At 47.2% G+C, this 17,187-nt stretch overlaps 1 protein-coding gene across 1 annotated transcript in view; it reads left to right on the top strand.

Moving 5' to 3' along the window:
* LOC135383299 (phospholipid-transporting ATPase ABCA3-like) overlaps positions 1-17,187 on the top strand; it is a 165,424-nt gene that overhangs the window by 123,161 nt on the left and 25,076 nt on the right. Inside the window, exon 20 of the mRNA XM_064612815.1 lies at positions 12,001-12,530. Within this exon, the coding sequence (XP_064468885.1) occupies positions 12,001-12,530 (530 nt within the window). The remainder of the gene's footprint in view (positions 1-12,000; positions 12,531-17,187) is intronic.

The following is a 17,187-nucleotide window of genomic DNA, read 5'->3' as shown; positions in this document are numbered from 1 at the left end:
TGGATTGTTCTGCAAAGAAAAGGGGAACAAGCAGCAGTACACTATCTAAGCAGATAAGTTTCTTATTGTTGACAGTAGGCCAGGGTCCTCGTTTATGATAGATTGGAATTTGTAGATAAGGTAAGATTCGCGCTGTTCTCGGCACCGGTCGGAACTGAAGTTTGTTTGAAGAAGGAAAACAAACATCGTTAATTTAATGCCCTGGCTGGCTAAAATGGCGGGAAACTGGAAAATTCGGTTTTTTCGTCACGTCCGATCGGTAATTGCTAAGTCTGATCCTGAATGCGGTTTTTGTCTGCCCACGTACTGTGCGTGGCATGCGTTACATTGCAGGATATACATAACGTTGGACGAATTAGTCGATGTTTGCTCTAATTGTCACTCTGAAGTGAGAACTAGTACTTTCGGCTATGGTGGTATTTTGCATTGATTTGCATATTTGACATCTACGGCCTTCACATGGGTGATAACCCGTTGGTGAATCATTTGGTTCGTTAATTTTAGAATGAACTAAGCTATCTTGCAGATTGCAGGCGCGCCTGTAGGCGACACGAGGTGGTTGCGGAAAAATTTCCTTTGTGCGCTCGGATTGCTGAAGTATGCTATAGTGTCGATTCAGTACAATCTTACACGTTAGGATATTTCCAGCAAATGTTACGATCGGATTGATAGCGTCCTCTTCTGTGCTATTTTTTCGCGTATACCGAATAGTGACTGGCGCTCTATTGTTCTGCCCAGTTGAGAGCGTCTTTCACAAGGTTCGGTGGAAAATGGTGGTCAACGAATGTTTGTTGCAACTAATTTAGATTCCTGTCAAGATCGGCATCGTTCGAGCAGATTTTCCTGTACCGAAGGGATGGGCTGTAAGGGATGGCAAGCTTTGTATGCCGTGGGTGACAGCTATGAAAGGACAAATATTGTTCGGAGTCAGTGGGCTTCCGGAATAGGTCGGTACTTAGAACTCCGTCGTGTAGTCTTACCTGAACATCTAGGAAGTTAACAGTTTCAGTTGAATACGTGTGGGTGAACTTAATAGTGAGGTGAAATTGGTTGAGATCATTTATAAATTCTATGAGGTCCCTTTCTGAATGTGGCCAGATCAAAAATATTTCATCCAGGAAGCGTTTGTAAAGTGCCTGCTTCCTCTCACGTCCTTCCAGAAATTTCTCTTCCAAAGTTCCCATGAATATATTTGCATAAGTAGGCACCATTTTTGTGCCCATAGCCGTGCCGCTGATTTGGAGGTAGTGGTGCAGGAAAAATCTGCTCGAACGATAATGATCTTGACAGGAATCTAAATCAGTTGCAACCAACATTCGTTGACCACCATTTTCCACTGAACCTTGTGAAAGACGCTCTCGGGCCTGAGAAATAGAGCGCCAGTCACTGTTCGGTACACGAAAAAATAGCACAAAAGAGGACGCTATCAATCTGATCGTAACATTTGCTGGAAATATCCCAAACGATTATGGTTATGTACTGAATCGACAGTATAGCATACTTCAGCAATCCGAGCGCACAAATAAATTTTTTCCGCAACCACCTCGTGTACAGGCGCGTACTCAATCTGCAAGATAGCTTAGTTCATTCTAAAATCGACGAACCAACCCGATTCACCATCGGGTTGTCACCCATGTGAACGCCGTAGATGTCAAATATGCGAATCAAGGCAAAATACCACCATAGCCGAAAGTACTAGTTCTCACTTCATAGAGTAACAGTTAGAGCAAACCTATACACTGTAATTCGTCCAACGTTATCTCCTGTAATGTAATGCATGCCAAGCGCAGTATGTGGGCCAGACGTGACGAAAAAACCGAATCTTCCAGTTTCACGCCATTTTAGCCAGCCAGGGCATTCAATTAATGATGTTTCAGTTTTCCTTCTTCAAACAAACTTCAGTTCCGACCGATGCCGAGAACAGCGCGAATCTTACCTTATCTACAAATTCCAACCTATCATAAACCAGGACCCTGGTGTACTGTCAACAATAAGAAACTTATCTGCTTAGAATAGTGTACTGCTGCTTGTTCCCCTTTTCTTCGCAGAAAAGTTCACAGCCCTTGGATTCCATCCCACCTCCCGGATGATGACCTCTCCACCGGACATGACTCAACCACTTCCTTGTACTTGGCCGGCTGACGGGCGCCAGGTGGCGGGACCCCCCGGTTGTGACGTCATTGTAGCATTGTATAAAACTCCATGTCTCATTTGTCATTCTTCAGTCCTGACGAAGGCGGAGCTTCCGCCGCAACTTTGACTTCCCCCATAACTTTCCACTAGTAAATAAATAACTTCCCCTTTTCCTACTTCCTGCATCTTCGTTGTCTGCCTCAGATTTTGTTAGTACCTATCTAAGTTCGCGGTCGCCCGAACCCCTTTCTTCCAGCATATATATTCGAGGGGTGTTCAAGTCAAACCGGGACTTTTCATTTTTCGCAAAAGTAAAATGAACTTACAAGGCGAAAATTTTTATTTTTCAACGTAATCTCCAGCTGCACTAATACACTTGTCCCAGCGTTTCACGACCGCCTGGATGCCAGCAGCGTAGAAATCCTTACCGGCGCGTAGCAGCCATGATCGGTCCGCATTCTTGACCTCGTCGTCGCAGCTGAAGTGGCGGCCCCCAAGAGACGCCTTCAGTGCCCCGAAGAGATGGAAATCGCTGGGGGCGAGTTCTTTACTGTAAGGGGGATGTGGCAGCAACTCCCAGCCAACTTCCTGTAAGTTGCGTGTCGTGAGGTGCGCGGTATGCGGGCGTGCGTTGTCCCGTAGGAGGCCGCTGTTCTGATACGCGTTTAGACTCAGGAATGAAATGGTGCACCCACGTTTCATCGCACGTGATGATCCGATCAAGGAACGGCTGTCCTTCAGTGTCTAAACGGTAGCTTAGCTCTTGGGAGATTTCCAGTCTTCTCTCTCGGTCAAACACGGAGAGCTGCCTCGGGACCCAACGGGCACTAACTTTCCGAAACTTGAAGTGTTCATGAATGATAGTGTTCAACGTTCCCACAGAAAGGTGCGTCTTTCGAGCCAGTTCGAGACATGTTATCCGTCCGTCATTGACGACGACCATGCGCTCCACAAGTTGGATGTTCTCAGGAACTCTTACACTGGGCTCTGAGTCGCTTCGTCCGGGATTGTCCTGCACCAATGTACGGCCGTCTCGGAACCGTTTGCACCACTCAAGCGCTTCGCTGCGGCTAAGTGTATCGTGGCCATACTGAGCCTGAAGTGTTCTGTGCATTTCAGATGACTTTACGCCTTCATTCACGAGAAACTTGATGACAATTCGCTGTTCGATGTGCGCACAGACCTCGTTGTCGGCCATCTTGTCCAGCACGTGTCTTGTGTTTTGCACAAACTTTGGACCACCACGTGATGAACGCGGAGGCCTGTCGCGTGTGAAAATGACGAAAAAAGTAGTAGCGCGAGCCATTTGCACACTCAGGAGACAGAAAGTCCTGGTTTGACTTGAACACTCCATTATATTGAATACCCCATATATATAGATATTCATGAAACGATGCGACAGCACCAGAGGACACGTGTTTCGCCATGTTTGCGGCTCGTCAGCTCTGGGTAGCTGCGCATCGTTCAGAATTGGCAAACCAGGGGTCACTCAGCGAGTGCTCTACACCTAGGAGGGTGACTGAGCACTCCTCAATGCCACAGTGCAAGCCAGTGAATCATAATGCAGGGGGAAAAGCCATTAAATAAACAAGTATATGACACTAGACGTGTTTGAAATTCAAAATTGCATATTAAGATGGCTTCTATGGCTGCACGCAGTGAAACAGATACTCATGAAACGATGCGACAGCACCAGAGGACACGTGTTTCGTCGTGTTTGCGGCTCGTCAGCTCTGGGTAGCTGTGCATCGTTCAGAATTGGCAAACCAGGGGTCACTCAGCGAGTGCTCTACACCTAGGAGGGTGACTGAGCACTCCTCAATGCCACAGTGCAAGCCAGTGAATCATAATGCAGGGGGAAAAGCCATTAAATAAACAAGTATATGACACTAGACGTGTTTGAAATTCAAAATTGCATATTAAGATGGCTTCTATGGCTGCACGCAGTGAAACAGATACTCATGAAACGATGCGACAGCACCAGAGGACACGTGTTTCGCCGTGTTTGCGGCTCGTCAGCTCTGGGTAGCTGTGCATCGTTCAGAATTGGCAAACCAGGGGTCACTCAGCGAGTGCTCTACACCTGGGAGGGTGACTGAGCACTCCTCAATGCCACAGTGCAAGCCAGTGAATCATAATGCAGGGGAAAAATCCATTAAATAAACAAGTATATGACACTAGACGTGTTTGAAATTCAAAATTCATGAGTATCTGTTTCACTGCGTGCAGCCATAGAAGCCATCTTAATATGTAATTTTGAATTACACAGATGAGATACACAGATGCAAAGTGTCGCACTTGGAATATATATTGCCGTAGCTTCAGCAGCATTCTTTCCATTCTAGCCGATACCATGCACCGTGAGCTTTGAAGGATGCTCACAAGCGGTTTGCGGTCTGTCCGTACTGAGAAGGGAGCACCATTCAGATATAGATGAAAATGCGTGATGGCTGGCCGGGTGGCTAGAAGCTCTCTCTCCCTATTTGTGAATATATTTGTTCAACCGGAGAGAGTGGTCTACGGTTGTATGCAAAATAGCTCCCACTCCTTTCGGTCCTGCAGTGAGCTCTGTCTTGTGTGAGGGGTCAAAGTAGGCTAGCTTCCGCTCTTCGGACATCCGATTTTTAGCTTCGTTGAAGGCTTCGCTGTGTTCTGCTGTCCATACAAATTCCACCTGCTTTTTGGTGAGTTGTCGCAGCGGCTCCACCACTTGTGCTAACCTTGGGAGGAACCGGGCACGGTATGTCACCATTCCCAAGAAGCTTCGGACCTCACGCACATCATTTGGCTGAGAAACTCGGCATATTAATTTCACCTTTTCTGGATCTGAATTTATGCCTTCCGATGCCTTCCGAAGAGCAGTCTGAAGAATTTCAGGGAGGTCTGTCGGAACACACATTTCTTGGCATTTTGCACTAGTCCTGCTTTTGACAGTCGCTGGAGCACTTGATGGAGTCGTTGATCATGTTTTTCAATTGTCTTTCCCGATACAATAATATCGTCACTTGCGTTTATAACTCCCTCTACACCATTTATGACTTGTCGGATCACGTCTTGGAAAACTTCACCGGTAGAGCATATGCCGGAATTTAACCGTTTGTAACGGTATATTCCGCAATGGGCTAAAAATGTGGTTATCTCTCGAGAATCCTCCGCTAGTTGCAGCTAGTGATACCCTTCTCTCAAGTCGAGCTTAGAGAATATATTCGCTCCGCTCACGGTGCAGATGTCGTCGTCTATAATGGGCATTACGTGTCGTTCACGTTTGATGGCTTTGTTTGGTTCACGCAATGTCCAAGCAGAGTCTTATGTCTTCCTTCCCTGGCTTGGGCACAATTACTATGGGGGGACATCTAAGGTGTTTCACCCCAGACATTTTCTCGATGTCGTCGTCTTCTAGTTCTTGGAGTTTCTCCTCCACAGCTTTTCTGATAAGAAGCGGTATTCTTCTGTGTGTTTGGGGAACTGGTGTAACTGAGGGGTCTAGATACAGATGAACTTGCAGATCTTTGAGCTTTCCCATCCCTTGAAATAGTTCAGGGAATTCTTCTTGTGGGTTTAGCTTTTGCTCTGCATTTACGTTTAGGGTTATTTTTATGATACCTAAAGCATCTTTAGTCTCATAACCAATGATGTTTTCATCCGCATTGTTCACGACTGCCACTTCTGCTGGCTGTCGCTTGTCTCCCGCTTGAATCTCTCTTTTGAATTTTCCTATGATGGGCAGCTTGGCGTGGCTCCCATAGGCAAAGTACCGTGTGCTCGTTGGAGCAAGCTCCAGGTCGCTCTTTAACTGGATCTCTTGGAAGGTCTCGGCGTCCACAAGGTTCACTGACGACCCAGTGTCAATGAGTGCTTGCGTGCTCACAGGTCCAATGACCTTTGACCTCTGGCTCTGACCTCTGGTAAGGCTTTGTTCGTTGTCCTCACATTGTATATCGAGTTGTCACCGGACCTGTCTTCTTGTTCTTTCGACGTTATTGTTTTCACAGATGGCTTCCCTGTTCCAGTGTTGTCTCGGCAGTGTTTTGCGAAGTGATGCAATCTGTGACAATTTGTACATGTTACCTCCCACGCTGGACAAGACGTTTTTCCATCCTTGTGGGGCCACGTGCCTCCGCATCCCCAGCATTTTTTTTCAGTTTTTGTTGCCACAGGGTTGTTTCTTCTTGAGTTTGTAGTGCTTTCTTTTCACCGCGTTTACCTTTTGTGTGCTTTCGGGAGTTCCTTTCATCTTATCGGATAGCAACTCTGCTTGCTCGTGTGCTTGTCCAGGCTCTCTTAATTTTTCCAGGGTGATGCTGGGGTCTCTTAGCGCTTGTCTTCTCAACTTAGTGGACGTGATGCCTTCTACCATTTGCGCCAGCAACGCTTGGTCCTCGTTCGCGAACTCATAGGTTGATGCTAGCTTCTTGAATCGGACGAAGTACTGAGAGATAGTTTCTCCTTGCTGTTATACCGCTTGCCGGAAGACATGTTGCTCCAAGACTGTGTATTTCTTAGGCTTGAAGTGGTCTGTGAGCAGTTTCTTTGTCTTCTCAAAGTCGTCTTCGGCGGTGCCACCAAGCGCCTCGTAAATCTCGAAAACTTGCTCTCCCGCGAAGTGCAGTAGCATTGCTTTTGCTGTTTCTTGTCTTTGACGTTCGACACCACAATAAAGTTTTCTAGGCGATTGAACCACTTGTCCCATCTTTAGGCAATGGATGAGGGCTCACCAAGTGGGTCGAATACAGCAATGGGTGTGACGAATGGTTGCATTGTGTTGTCTTCCCTCGCCCTCGGTGCGAAATCCTCGTCGCAGGTTGTGATGACTTCTTTGGACATCACCTTCCGTTTATTCAGCAACGCGGTAAAACAGTACACTCCGCGGATTACATGGATTCCTTAGTAACACGTTCCTTTAGTATGGCTACCTCAGCTTTTTTTCTTCCCTTTGGGAGACCCGTTGTTGCCAGACTCCCTCTTTCGGTCGCGCCCATTACACAAGTTCACTACAGTATTGTTCCAACGTGAATGCTGGAATAGTACACCATTTTGTAACTCACGTCCTTCCAATCGATACAGTCGCACGGTCACCTATAGCGAAAGAATGTAATGTACATCCTCGCTTCACCGATGTAGCCGACCCTCTCCTGCCACCATTTGCAATGCGTCCACCGTCACCACGTTAAACACAAGTAAAACGCAGGCGTCGTACCATGCGTCACAGCTAGGTTGACTTACCTTAAGCAAACATTAAACCTGTACTTAAAAGGAACGGTTATCATCCTTCTCAAAGGCGAGGTTGCAGCGCAGACAACGGGCAAGAAAGCACGGAGGAATACACTGCGGAAGAATGCGCGGTGCCATATCACTCCTCAGCTCACCGGCGGTGCGCGGAGCAACGTAGTACGCTCCAACGAAGGCACACATATTCAGCCGGCACACGCATTATTCAACAAGCACACGAGTACACGGCTCAGGAGGCACACATATATTATTCAGCGGGCACAAAGCAGTTTCATACCGATGTGACGGCTTTGTACCAGCTGAAATTTGGCGATTGGGATCGCTGTGCTTGCTATTTGATAACTGTTACGGCTGTTTCCAGATGGTTACGGCTGTGTACCGGCTGTACATTCTGGGGGAATTTTAACCGGCACGTTTCCGTCACAGGAGTTAGAGTGTGCAGGTGCACAGGCGCTGCTCGCATAGCAGTGGTCCTGAAGGGAGGACTCGCACGTCACAACGCTCAGTAATCTGCTGGAATTTAGAGCTCTGTCCCATTTCCTGTTGTAATGCAAGGTGATGCACTGTTAACTTCAGGTTATGCCACTTTCACATGTAAGTGGGCCTCTACTATCAAGGTGCTGGTGATGATCCTGAAGGGGTCAGTCTGGTGACCCAGTGCTCCCTGTATCACTTTCTGCCTCTGCAGTTTCATCACGGACGTGCCTGCACGTGACAGATAAGACGGCTGCTGTCCTTCCCAAGGCGTCTGGTTTATGCTATATGGTGTCAACATAAATCTGTGCAACAATACATGCATCTGTTTTACTCCTTTTGATGGCATGTAGATATGATGACAGGAACACAGAAAATATTGCTCAGTTTTTGTTTTTGTTGGCCCCATACTTGCCAGTACTATATGAAGAGCACTTCAGTGTTGGGATTGCATCCCACCTGGTCCTTCTTGTGTGTAAAAGTTCAGTCTGTGCATAGTGTTATGCACACAGCAACCCAGCGTGCCAAGGAAACAATCGCTCTGCGGCATCACGTAGATGTTACAGAAAAATGTACGCAAATATTATACAAGAACTGGCCAGTTCCCCAAGCATGCATCAGACTGTGCAACACCAAGCCCCAAATGCACAACCACCATTACAAACAAGCAAGCCCAAAATCATGCCCAAGTGGCCACCAGGTAAACCACATAGCTCGAGAATCCATCCAAATATGAGAAGAAGAAAGCATGCAAAGGCTCGTGCCTCCGTGTGAGGTCCAGTGGTGCACACTGTTCAAATTCGTGCGCCCAACAGCAGAAGCAGCAAGGCACGTGCTTAACATTTTGAGTGTTTACCAGCTCCGTTGTTGTTGACCAATGCGGACAGGTGTTCACGCAGCAACAGCTCTGAAAGTCGGACAGTATCATTTATGCACCAGCAAACTATCACATGTTCTTTCTTCACAGTTTGTTTGTTTTTCGCTCTAGGCATCGGATCACATCCAAAGCTTGCAAAGCTGGGCACGTGAAGTACGCGTAAATGAGAATAACGGCACCCGCATGTGTATGCACGTAGAGCGCTTCTTGGAATAACAATGCTTCTTCAGGTGCTTACCTGGCGAATCATTTGGAAGATGGTAGAAAGTTCTTTGTGCACCTTGTGTGGTGTCGTCAGCGACAGTGCCGTCTGCCGTTCAGAAAGCACGCCTATGTGTGTCTGGACATGGCTCACGCTTGTTGGGCTCGCGCCTTTCGCGGGGCCTGCAATAGGGAATGTTCTTGCTATGTTCAGCATCGCTACTACACGTTAAGCTGAGTTTCCAAATGTGTAACTGGAGTGGAGTGTGCTCAGAGGTCCGTGCGGCACAACGAACGGAGAAACGTGATGAACTGCACATGCGCAGCACTCGCGGAGTGCAGCAGGATGCGGGAACTGGCTTGCCTTGCACGACTTTGACGTGCGCGTAGAGCAGGCAAAGAGATGGACTCTTCCTATATTTAATAACCGAGTAAGTGGTTAGTACACACCCAACTTATCTCGTCGATACGAAAAACAAAAGAAGGGAAGCTGTTTACCTTCGTATTTGTCCTCGTGACCCTCAGGGTCGCACGTGCACCAAAATACCAGGGTTGCCGTGTCAGATTTCGTATTTTTTGCGGCCTTCAATACCTTTTTAGGTGTACCTTGCGCCTACTGTCTACTGCATGAGTGATGCAACTGACGTCACCACGGGCTCAATCGGTGCCTAATGTTCGTCGAGGAATGGCGATCGCACAATCCCTTCCCTTCCTGTGGTTGGTTTAAAATGGTATTGCTAGAAAAAGGTGCATGTGCAGCGAGGCATACAGTTTCGCTTACTGCTCGTCGGCCGCGGAATCATTCAGAACGCACAGGAACCTCATGAAGTGAGCTGCGATGAGAGCATCGTGGTGCAACGTCCAGAAACACCCAAGGGGGAATTCACCAGATAATACGTTTGGAAATTGGGAACAAGTAATCGCACATAACGATTTTCGTAAAGTTCAAAGTGCCACACCCGACTCTGGCAACATCGTTTATTTTATTTAGTCCATAATAAGGTGCATCAAGCATTCTGTGCGCGAAATTTCAATCCTGTATACGAATGCTGTGCATTTCTGCCAAGTTTGGAAGATCTACTTGAGCCTTCACAAATTTCGATGACGCAAGGAGGGGATGACGTAATCATAAGCCCACAATTGCCAAGATGTCATGTTGTGGAGAGGGCACTAGTGTCCTAGCAACGACGCCGGCGTCCGGGAGGGTCACGTGGTGAAGTCATGTGACGCTGATCAAAAGAGGGGAAAATGGGAGAGATGGCTTCTCCCTCCTTGTGTTTTCTCGAAGGTCAGAGCTGTCGGTTGGGTATCTCACGTGGGGCTCCGCTAGCGGAGTGCAAAAAGGGACACCTCCGAAGACACGAAGGGCAACAACGTTGCCAGATGAGAGCCGGGCGCTCCGTCGGAGCCTAACATGACGTCACAGTTCTCAAAAATAAAGATTAATTTACTCTAGCTTTCGCATTACGTAGAGCCAAAATATTTTGCAGGAATGTAAAGTGAGACAAAAATGTTTCAGTAACATAACTATGGTAGGATTCTGAAGACACGAGACTTAATTAGTACGTAGCGGCACTTTAAGGACAGAACGGCGTACTCGTGTGGTGGGTAACTCCTGTCATTCGGCGTTTAGAAGAATCGCGCTAATGGTAGCGCTGGTGTCAATCAGGGCGTGCTGATCCCGTCGAAGCCCGTCGAGATGAGTACGAGATTGTCTGACTTTTAGGACACGCTAGCTGAGAGTCGTAGTGGTGATTGTGTTGCACGGTGCCCGGAAGCGTCTGGCCGTGGCTCCGAGTGAGCAGTACCGGCAGGGCTGTGCACAGTAGGTGGACGACAAGGCAGTGATGATGGATGGTCATAGCGATGGGAATTTCCTTGCGTCGATGACGTGGGAGGATTTCCAGACAAATATTGGCACAGCGACCAAGTTGCTCCAGGACGTACACCAATGTCTCACCCATTGCTGTTGTCCACGCCTGTATGTCACTCGTAGCTACACTTGGTTCGGTTCTAACACGGAATTAAACACCACCCATTAGGGAGTTCTTACACGTTGGAAGCGCTCTACGAAAACTATACGATAAATGAAGCTGTCAAATGCAAGGTCAGCATCGTGACGTGAGCCGCTGCAAAGGAGTCAGCTTTTTGGCTTATCTTGTTTTCGGAGCCGTTATCGCAAAGAGCTCTCAATGTGCTCAATACCTTCTAATCCTTCCAATCCTTATAAATCGCCCCACTGAACCGGCGCCGGGATGCAGGAAGCTCTACAAGCAGCGTTACGGAACGCGGTCATACTGAAGCCCTAAACGTGCGTTAAAGAAATGGTATCGCATTAAGAAAGAAAGCCTGCACGGCGATAGGCTCTTATCCAGTTAACAGCAGGCCTCACGTGACATGAGTGAAGAGCAATATCAGCAACGCGAAAGGCATGCTAAGGCAACGTGTCACGCTCTTATCCGGATGTTGCGCAACGTTCCTATGCATGCGTTATAGACGACTCTCTGTTCACAATCATGTGACATAAGGAGAAGACCGGTTCGAGGTTATATTTTGTTGTGGTGGCCAAGAAGCGGGAAAAAAGCGTCGGCTGATAGGCTGATAAAGCTGATAGTGTCCACCAGCATACTTTCCTCGTCGGCGTTACGTAATGAATGACGTATGGGTGCGAGTTTTCTATAGACGACCTGCACCCCTACGTCATCGAATACGTTTCGCCGCAGCGCAAAGCATGCTGGTGGGCACTATCAGCTTTATCAGCATATCAGTCGACGCGTTTTTCCCGCTTTGCCCACCACAGCAAAATACAACCTCGAACCAGTCTTCATGTGACGTCACGTGTTTGTAAACAGAGGGTCGTCAGTTGACGACCTGCGCCCCTACGTCAGTGATTACGTTTTGGCCGCCGTGCAAAGAATGCTGGTGGACACCTGTTAACCTTATCAGCCTTTCGGCCTATCAGCCGACGCGTTTTCCCGGCTCTTTGCCCAGCATAGCAAAATATAACCTTGAACCGGTCTGCTCGTTACGTCACATGTTTGTAAAGAGGTCATCTATTGATAGCGCTGTGTTTTGATTTATTGCAGACGCTTGCACTAGGCTCGAGGACCGAAGGAAAGACTTGGCTTGTGAAATATCTCGAGTGTCATCCGAGGAGGTCACCTCGGACTACAATTGGGACCTCATGGTAATGGCCTTCAGCGGTTTATGTGTACTCTCCGTCGTTATTTTTCTGGACGCCAAGATGCCAAGCAAGGTCAAATCTCAGGAACTCATGTCCCGGGCTGAACTGAAGGCAAAGCGAGCTATGCAGAATCTGACTGATCCGTCAGTCCTGGAAGAACGAGATCGCGTGGAAGATCTCGTCAATGCGATGGTACAAGGCGAAGAAGAAGGACTTTTGGGGATACTCGTGCACAAGCTTGGAAAAACTGTGAAGGATGTCCACATCCTTGGCCAGTTAAGCTTTACTATCCAGCCTGGCGAGACATTCGGCATCCTGGGTCTCCAGCAGTCTGGCCGAAGCTCTGTGCTGTCCATTCTTGCCGGTGACAGAGAATTAGGACGTGGTAACGCCTACATCGAAGGTTGGGGCATCCGTCGACATCCTACACAGGTGCGGTATGCAATATTCCAATAGATGTGCACGAATTGGCATTGAGCACTCAAAATGCGCATAGCCGCGCGTTTTGAGGCTCCTATACCTACCACTTCTGCTTCAACATTGTTGTGAGATTTGAATTCGACATTAGACCAATCGCATATCAGAAGCGTTTATACAGTGTTGGAAAAAGTTCTATCTTTTAGGGTATAAATCACCCGTGCAATAACCTGTGCCTTTTTCTTGGGTATATATTTGTACCTTCCGGAAACGTATAAATGGTTTTCACCTTATTGGAGGTCTAGAATTTGTTCCTGTTGGGTACAGGAACTATACCGCTACATATTCTTCAAGGACGGAAATTAAAAAATGACCTTTGGAGGGAAGAAAAAGCATAAAAGAAATACATCACTAGCTATACTATACTCTATGCTCCTTGTATACTTCACTGGTTTTACAGTGGGCTCTCAGTGGTGAGTCTCTTACCCTGACGGAGAGGACATCACGTTACAGGTGACGTTCTGACGCCACCAACTCAAACGTCGCCTCCCTGCGCACAGCTGAACAGGCCCACAAGAACTGAAGCTGCTGTCTAGTGCTGGTGTGGCGACGTTTGAGCACTTACAAACACATGCACTATGTGCAGCCAAAGAGCTTTGGCTATCTCTCCCCTATATACGTCAGTGGCTGTGCACTGGGCTCCCAGTGGTGAGTCTCTCACCGTGACGAGAGGATATCAGGTGACGTCCGGACGCCACCCACTCAAACGTCGCCTGCCTGCACCCTCCTGAAGATGCCCAAAAAGGCCGCAAAGGTTGTCCAGTGCTGGTATGGCGACGTTTGAGCACTTACAAACACATGCACTACGTGCAGCAAAAGAGCTTTGCCTAGTATCCTATCCTATATAGGGGAAGCCCTATATACTTCACTGGCTTTGTATCTGGGCTTTCTGTGGTGAGTGTCTCACTCTGACGGGAAGATATCACCTTCCACGTGACCTTCTGATGCCACCCACTCAAACGTCGCCTGCATGCGCGCTGCTGAAGAGGTCAAGATAGGCCGCAACAGCTCTCAATTGCCGGTACGGCGACATTTTAGCATTTACAAATGACCGTGTCGCGTTCTGATGGAAGGAGCTGAAACACAGGTATAGCCGATTGTAAATGCTAGGCAGCCGCGGTTTCTTGATTTTCACGATTTATCCGTAGAGGAACGGATCAAGTGGCATTATCGTCATAAAATTTTGGGGCTTAAAGGGGCCGTAAACAGGTACAAAAGGTGCACATTTCTTTGTGTTATATTATTAGAACTTAGTCAGTGAAAACTCCTTGCAATTACTAACGCTCAAAAACAAAAGGCGCTTGCATACGGATGAAATATTCACTGCACTCTTTCGCATTTTAGCTCCGCCCCGCGCTCTAACTTTACGTCATTTTGACGTAGCGCTTTCCCCACCAATTACGATTGAGTGTTCCACGTATGATTTTATTTCAAATGCGGAATTGGACTAGATGAACGTGAATCATCTTCTATTCAAAATCTAAACAGTTACAGCCTCAAACTGAGAAAGAAATGCGTTTAATTTAGGTATCATACGCGCACTACGTTTTCTGGGCAGTAGCACGCAGCACACCAGCTGCGCGAATGAATATCCGGGACTACAGTTCCGGAATCTTAGGTAGGTGCGCGATGGAACATCTTCGTCATCTTCGAATGGTTCCGACAACTGGGCTGCCGTACTATGGTGAGCTAGAAGGTACCTTTTAGCTCACCATAGCCGTACTTTGATTTGATCCACGCGGCATCGCGTCACCAGCTCGCGTGGTACAGTGGATAGCATGCTGGCCATGTCACGTCGTGACTGTGAGGAACCCGGGTTCGAATCGCGTCATGTGATAGCAGCTCAGCTGTTGACGTTTGCGCCAGCCGGAGATGCTGAAGATGTCATGACGTTGAATTTCGGAACCACGGAGCGCAAAACGTCGTTTCACACAAACAAACTGAGCGCTCCGACTCACAGCTGATAACGAAGTATGTTTATTGGCTGGTAATTTGAAACGTCATGTGTGCAGCTGGGCCGCCCGATTGGACGGCAAAACGCTACGCAGCCATGTGACGTATGCGTTGTGGAGAGAGGCTCGCTAGTTACTCATCTTTGAAAACAGTTATACGGGTTAATGAGCTGGCACGAGCCGAACGAAATGTACATTTGGGTATTATGAGCTGCGTTCTTTCATGGGGTATCATTATTTCAGAAATGTTTGGTGGCCTGTTTACGGCCCCTTTAATACGTTCTCTAACATCTACTTTAGCTTCCCGACACTGTTTCTATTTCTTTTATCTCCTTTACCAACCCGGAAGTTTATCTTTGCGAACCATGTATATCTTAGACATACCGACGGTATATTCCTGATCTGGCCCGGCGATGAAGCCCCTCTGACGGCGTTCTTAATCAGTTCATATCGAACACGATACAATCAAATTTTCTTGTAATTCCTCTCGTCAGTCAGTCAACTTCCTAGACGTCGGTGTTTCTCTTGACAAGCTCGTAATTGACCCCTTTCAAATACCTACTGACCGACGTCAATCTACACGGACTTTCGCACCTATCATTCCCACTTCCAAAAGAACGTCCCTTACAGCCAGTTTTTACGACTCAAACGCATCTGCTCTGATGCAAAGGACTTCGCCAAGCATGCTACAGATATGTCTGCTGATTTCTAAATCGGGGTTGGGCTCAATCCTTAGTTGAACACGCTCGTCTAAAGGTACCAAAGAGAATCTCTACTGCACCCAGCCCCTAAGGCCGATAAATATACTCTGATATTGGCAGCACGCTATAGCACTTCATTAAAAAATTGTAGATCAATCTTTAGGAGACATCTCAACATTCTCCATGCCGACAATAATCTCAAAGCGTTATTTCCTCAATGTCCGACCGCAGCTTGCTGCCGCCAAAGAAACATACGTAATCTGCTTGTTTCCTCCAAAGTATACAAACAACCCCAGGTTGCGGTCCCTGTGGAAAGACACGTTGTCAGCTTTGTAAATTTATTACATCCTGTACCTCAGTTATATTAGTAACGCGAGCGCATTTAGTTTTAGCATTAGACATCCATTAAATTCTAACGCGTTCAATATTTGCTATGTGATCCACTGCGAGCTGCGTGGCTTGCTGTACATCGGAGACTCGTCCAATCTATGCGAGAGAAGTTTATGATAGTGCCATGTGCGGGCTATGGTATCAACGTTTATTCAGGTCCTCTCCACCGGTTTTTGGTCAATAGAACTGTTTGAACCTTGCCTTCGTGTCCATTACTCCACATTTTACGTTCATCCCCATTCTGTGCCACGCTAAATCGACCTGACCTTATACTCACTTAGCTTTGTATAACGACGATCCCCACTTGGTTTACGACTTTGGTCCGCTCAAATACCCTGGACCGGTAATTATTATTTATTTATTTACTTATTATATACTGCTAATCGTCTCTTGAAGACACAGAGATGTGGGTTCGAGTCCTACAGCTGGCTAACCTTTTCAGTGACTGCCATCTTTCATCATACCGGTAACGTTCCTGAGACATTTTATGCCGAAAAACACACATTCATGACAGAAAATTTTGTTGATGATGATGATTCGGGTTTTTCTGGCGCATTGACAACAATGATCATAATGCACCATACATTTTTCTATTGGCTATATTTCCTATACAAATGCAATAACTGCCGATGTGAGGTATACTCGATACGAGCGCGGATGTGGTATACCTATTTCAACAAGTCCGAATGCGGTTTCAGATCATGCGTGATAGCGTGTGGATATGAGTACGGTCAACCTTATCAGCGCTCACTTCTACGTATAGCACATGACCTCTCAGGACCACATTCTCTCGACGTCGTTCAACTGTTGATTGCTTTTAACGCCAATATCTTTTTTTTCCTCTCTGCCTAGACAGCGTGATACATGCTTATTAGGGAGCCTCTCGCAAGAAAGGTCGAAAACCCCATTCTTCTTCCGAACTGTGATTAATGTTGCGACTCAGTGAAACCGAACTTTCTCTTCTTCTTTTCAATCTTCTTTTTTAACCTTTACTCGCGGATCACTTAACTACCATTAAGTTTGCAGCAATTCGTTCGTTTCTTTTTCTCGATGACACTTTGCTAGAAAGGGTGGGGGTTAGCATATAGGCTCCGGTTACTGGGCGGCGTGATTGGATTTTGGTGAAAGTTGTAGGTTGCCCTGCGAGACTGTCATCGTTGTGGCCCTATAAAGGAGCTGGAATGTGATATTTAACGTGGCTCGAAAGCATGTTTCATTAAAGAAGCAGTTTCTCAGGAGCCAGAATGCTCAATATTTCCGCTGAGCGGTGCATCGTCAATGCGCAATCAAATTTACAAATGCCCGGGGTCGACACGGTCCGATTCCCTGGCGTGATGTCAAGAGACCAGTGCACCATCATACGACTTTGGTCCGCTCTGTTGTGTTGTATCCACATGAAGGTTAGCATTGCCCTTGCCTACCTACGTCCTTCGTGGTATCCCCCTTGGCCTTGTAACCCCCTCGCCTTCTTTTTCTTCGCATTTTTGTCTGTTTCGATTGTATATGTGCATCTGCTGTCTGTATATACTCTTGTTAACCTGGTGATGTGTAGACTGCACAAGAAAACTC

The sequence above is a fragment of the Ornithodoros turicata genome, chromosome 2 (genome assembly GCF_037126465.1).
Source record: "Ornithodoros turicata isolate Travis chromosome 2, ASM3712646v1, whole genome shotgun sequence".
Taxonomy (NCBI): Eukaryota; Metazoa; Arthropoda; class Arachnida; order Ixodida; family Argasidae; genus Ornithodoros; species Ornithodoros turicata.
This window is presented reverse-complemented; position numbering and strand designations above follow the sequence as displayed.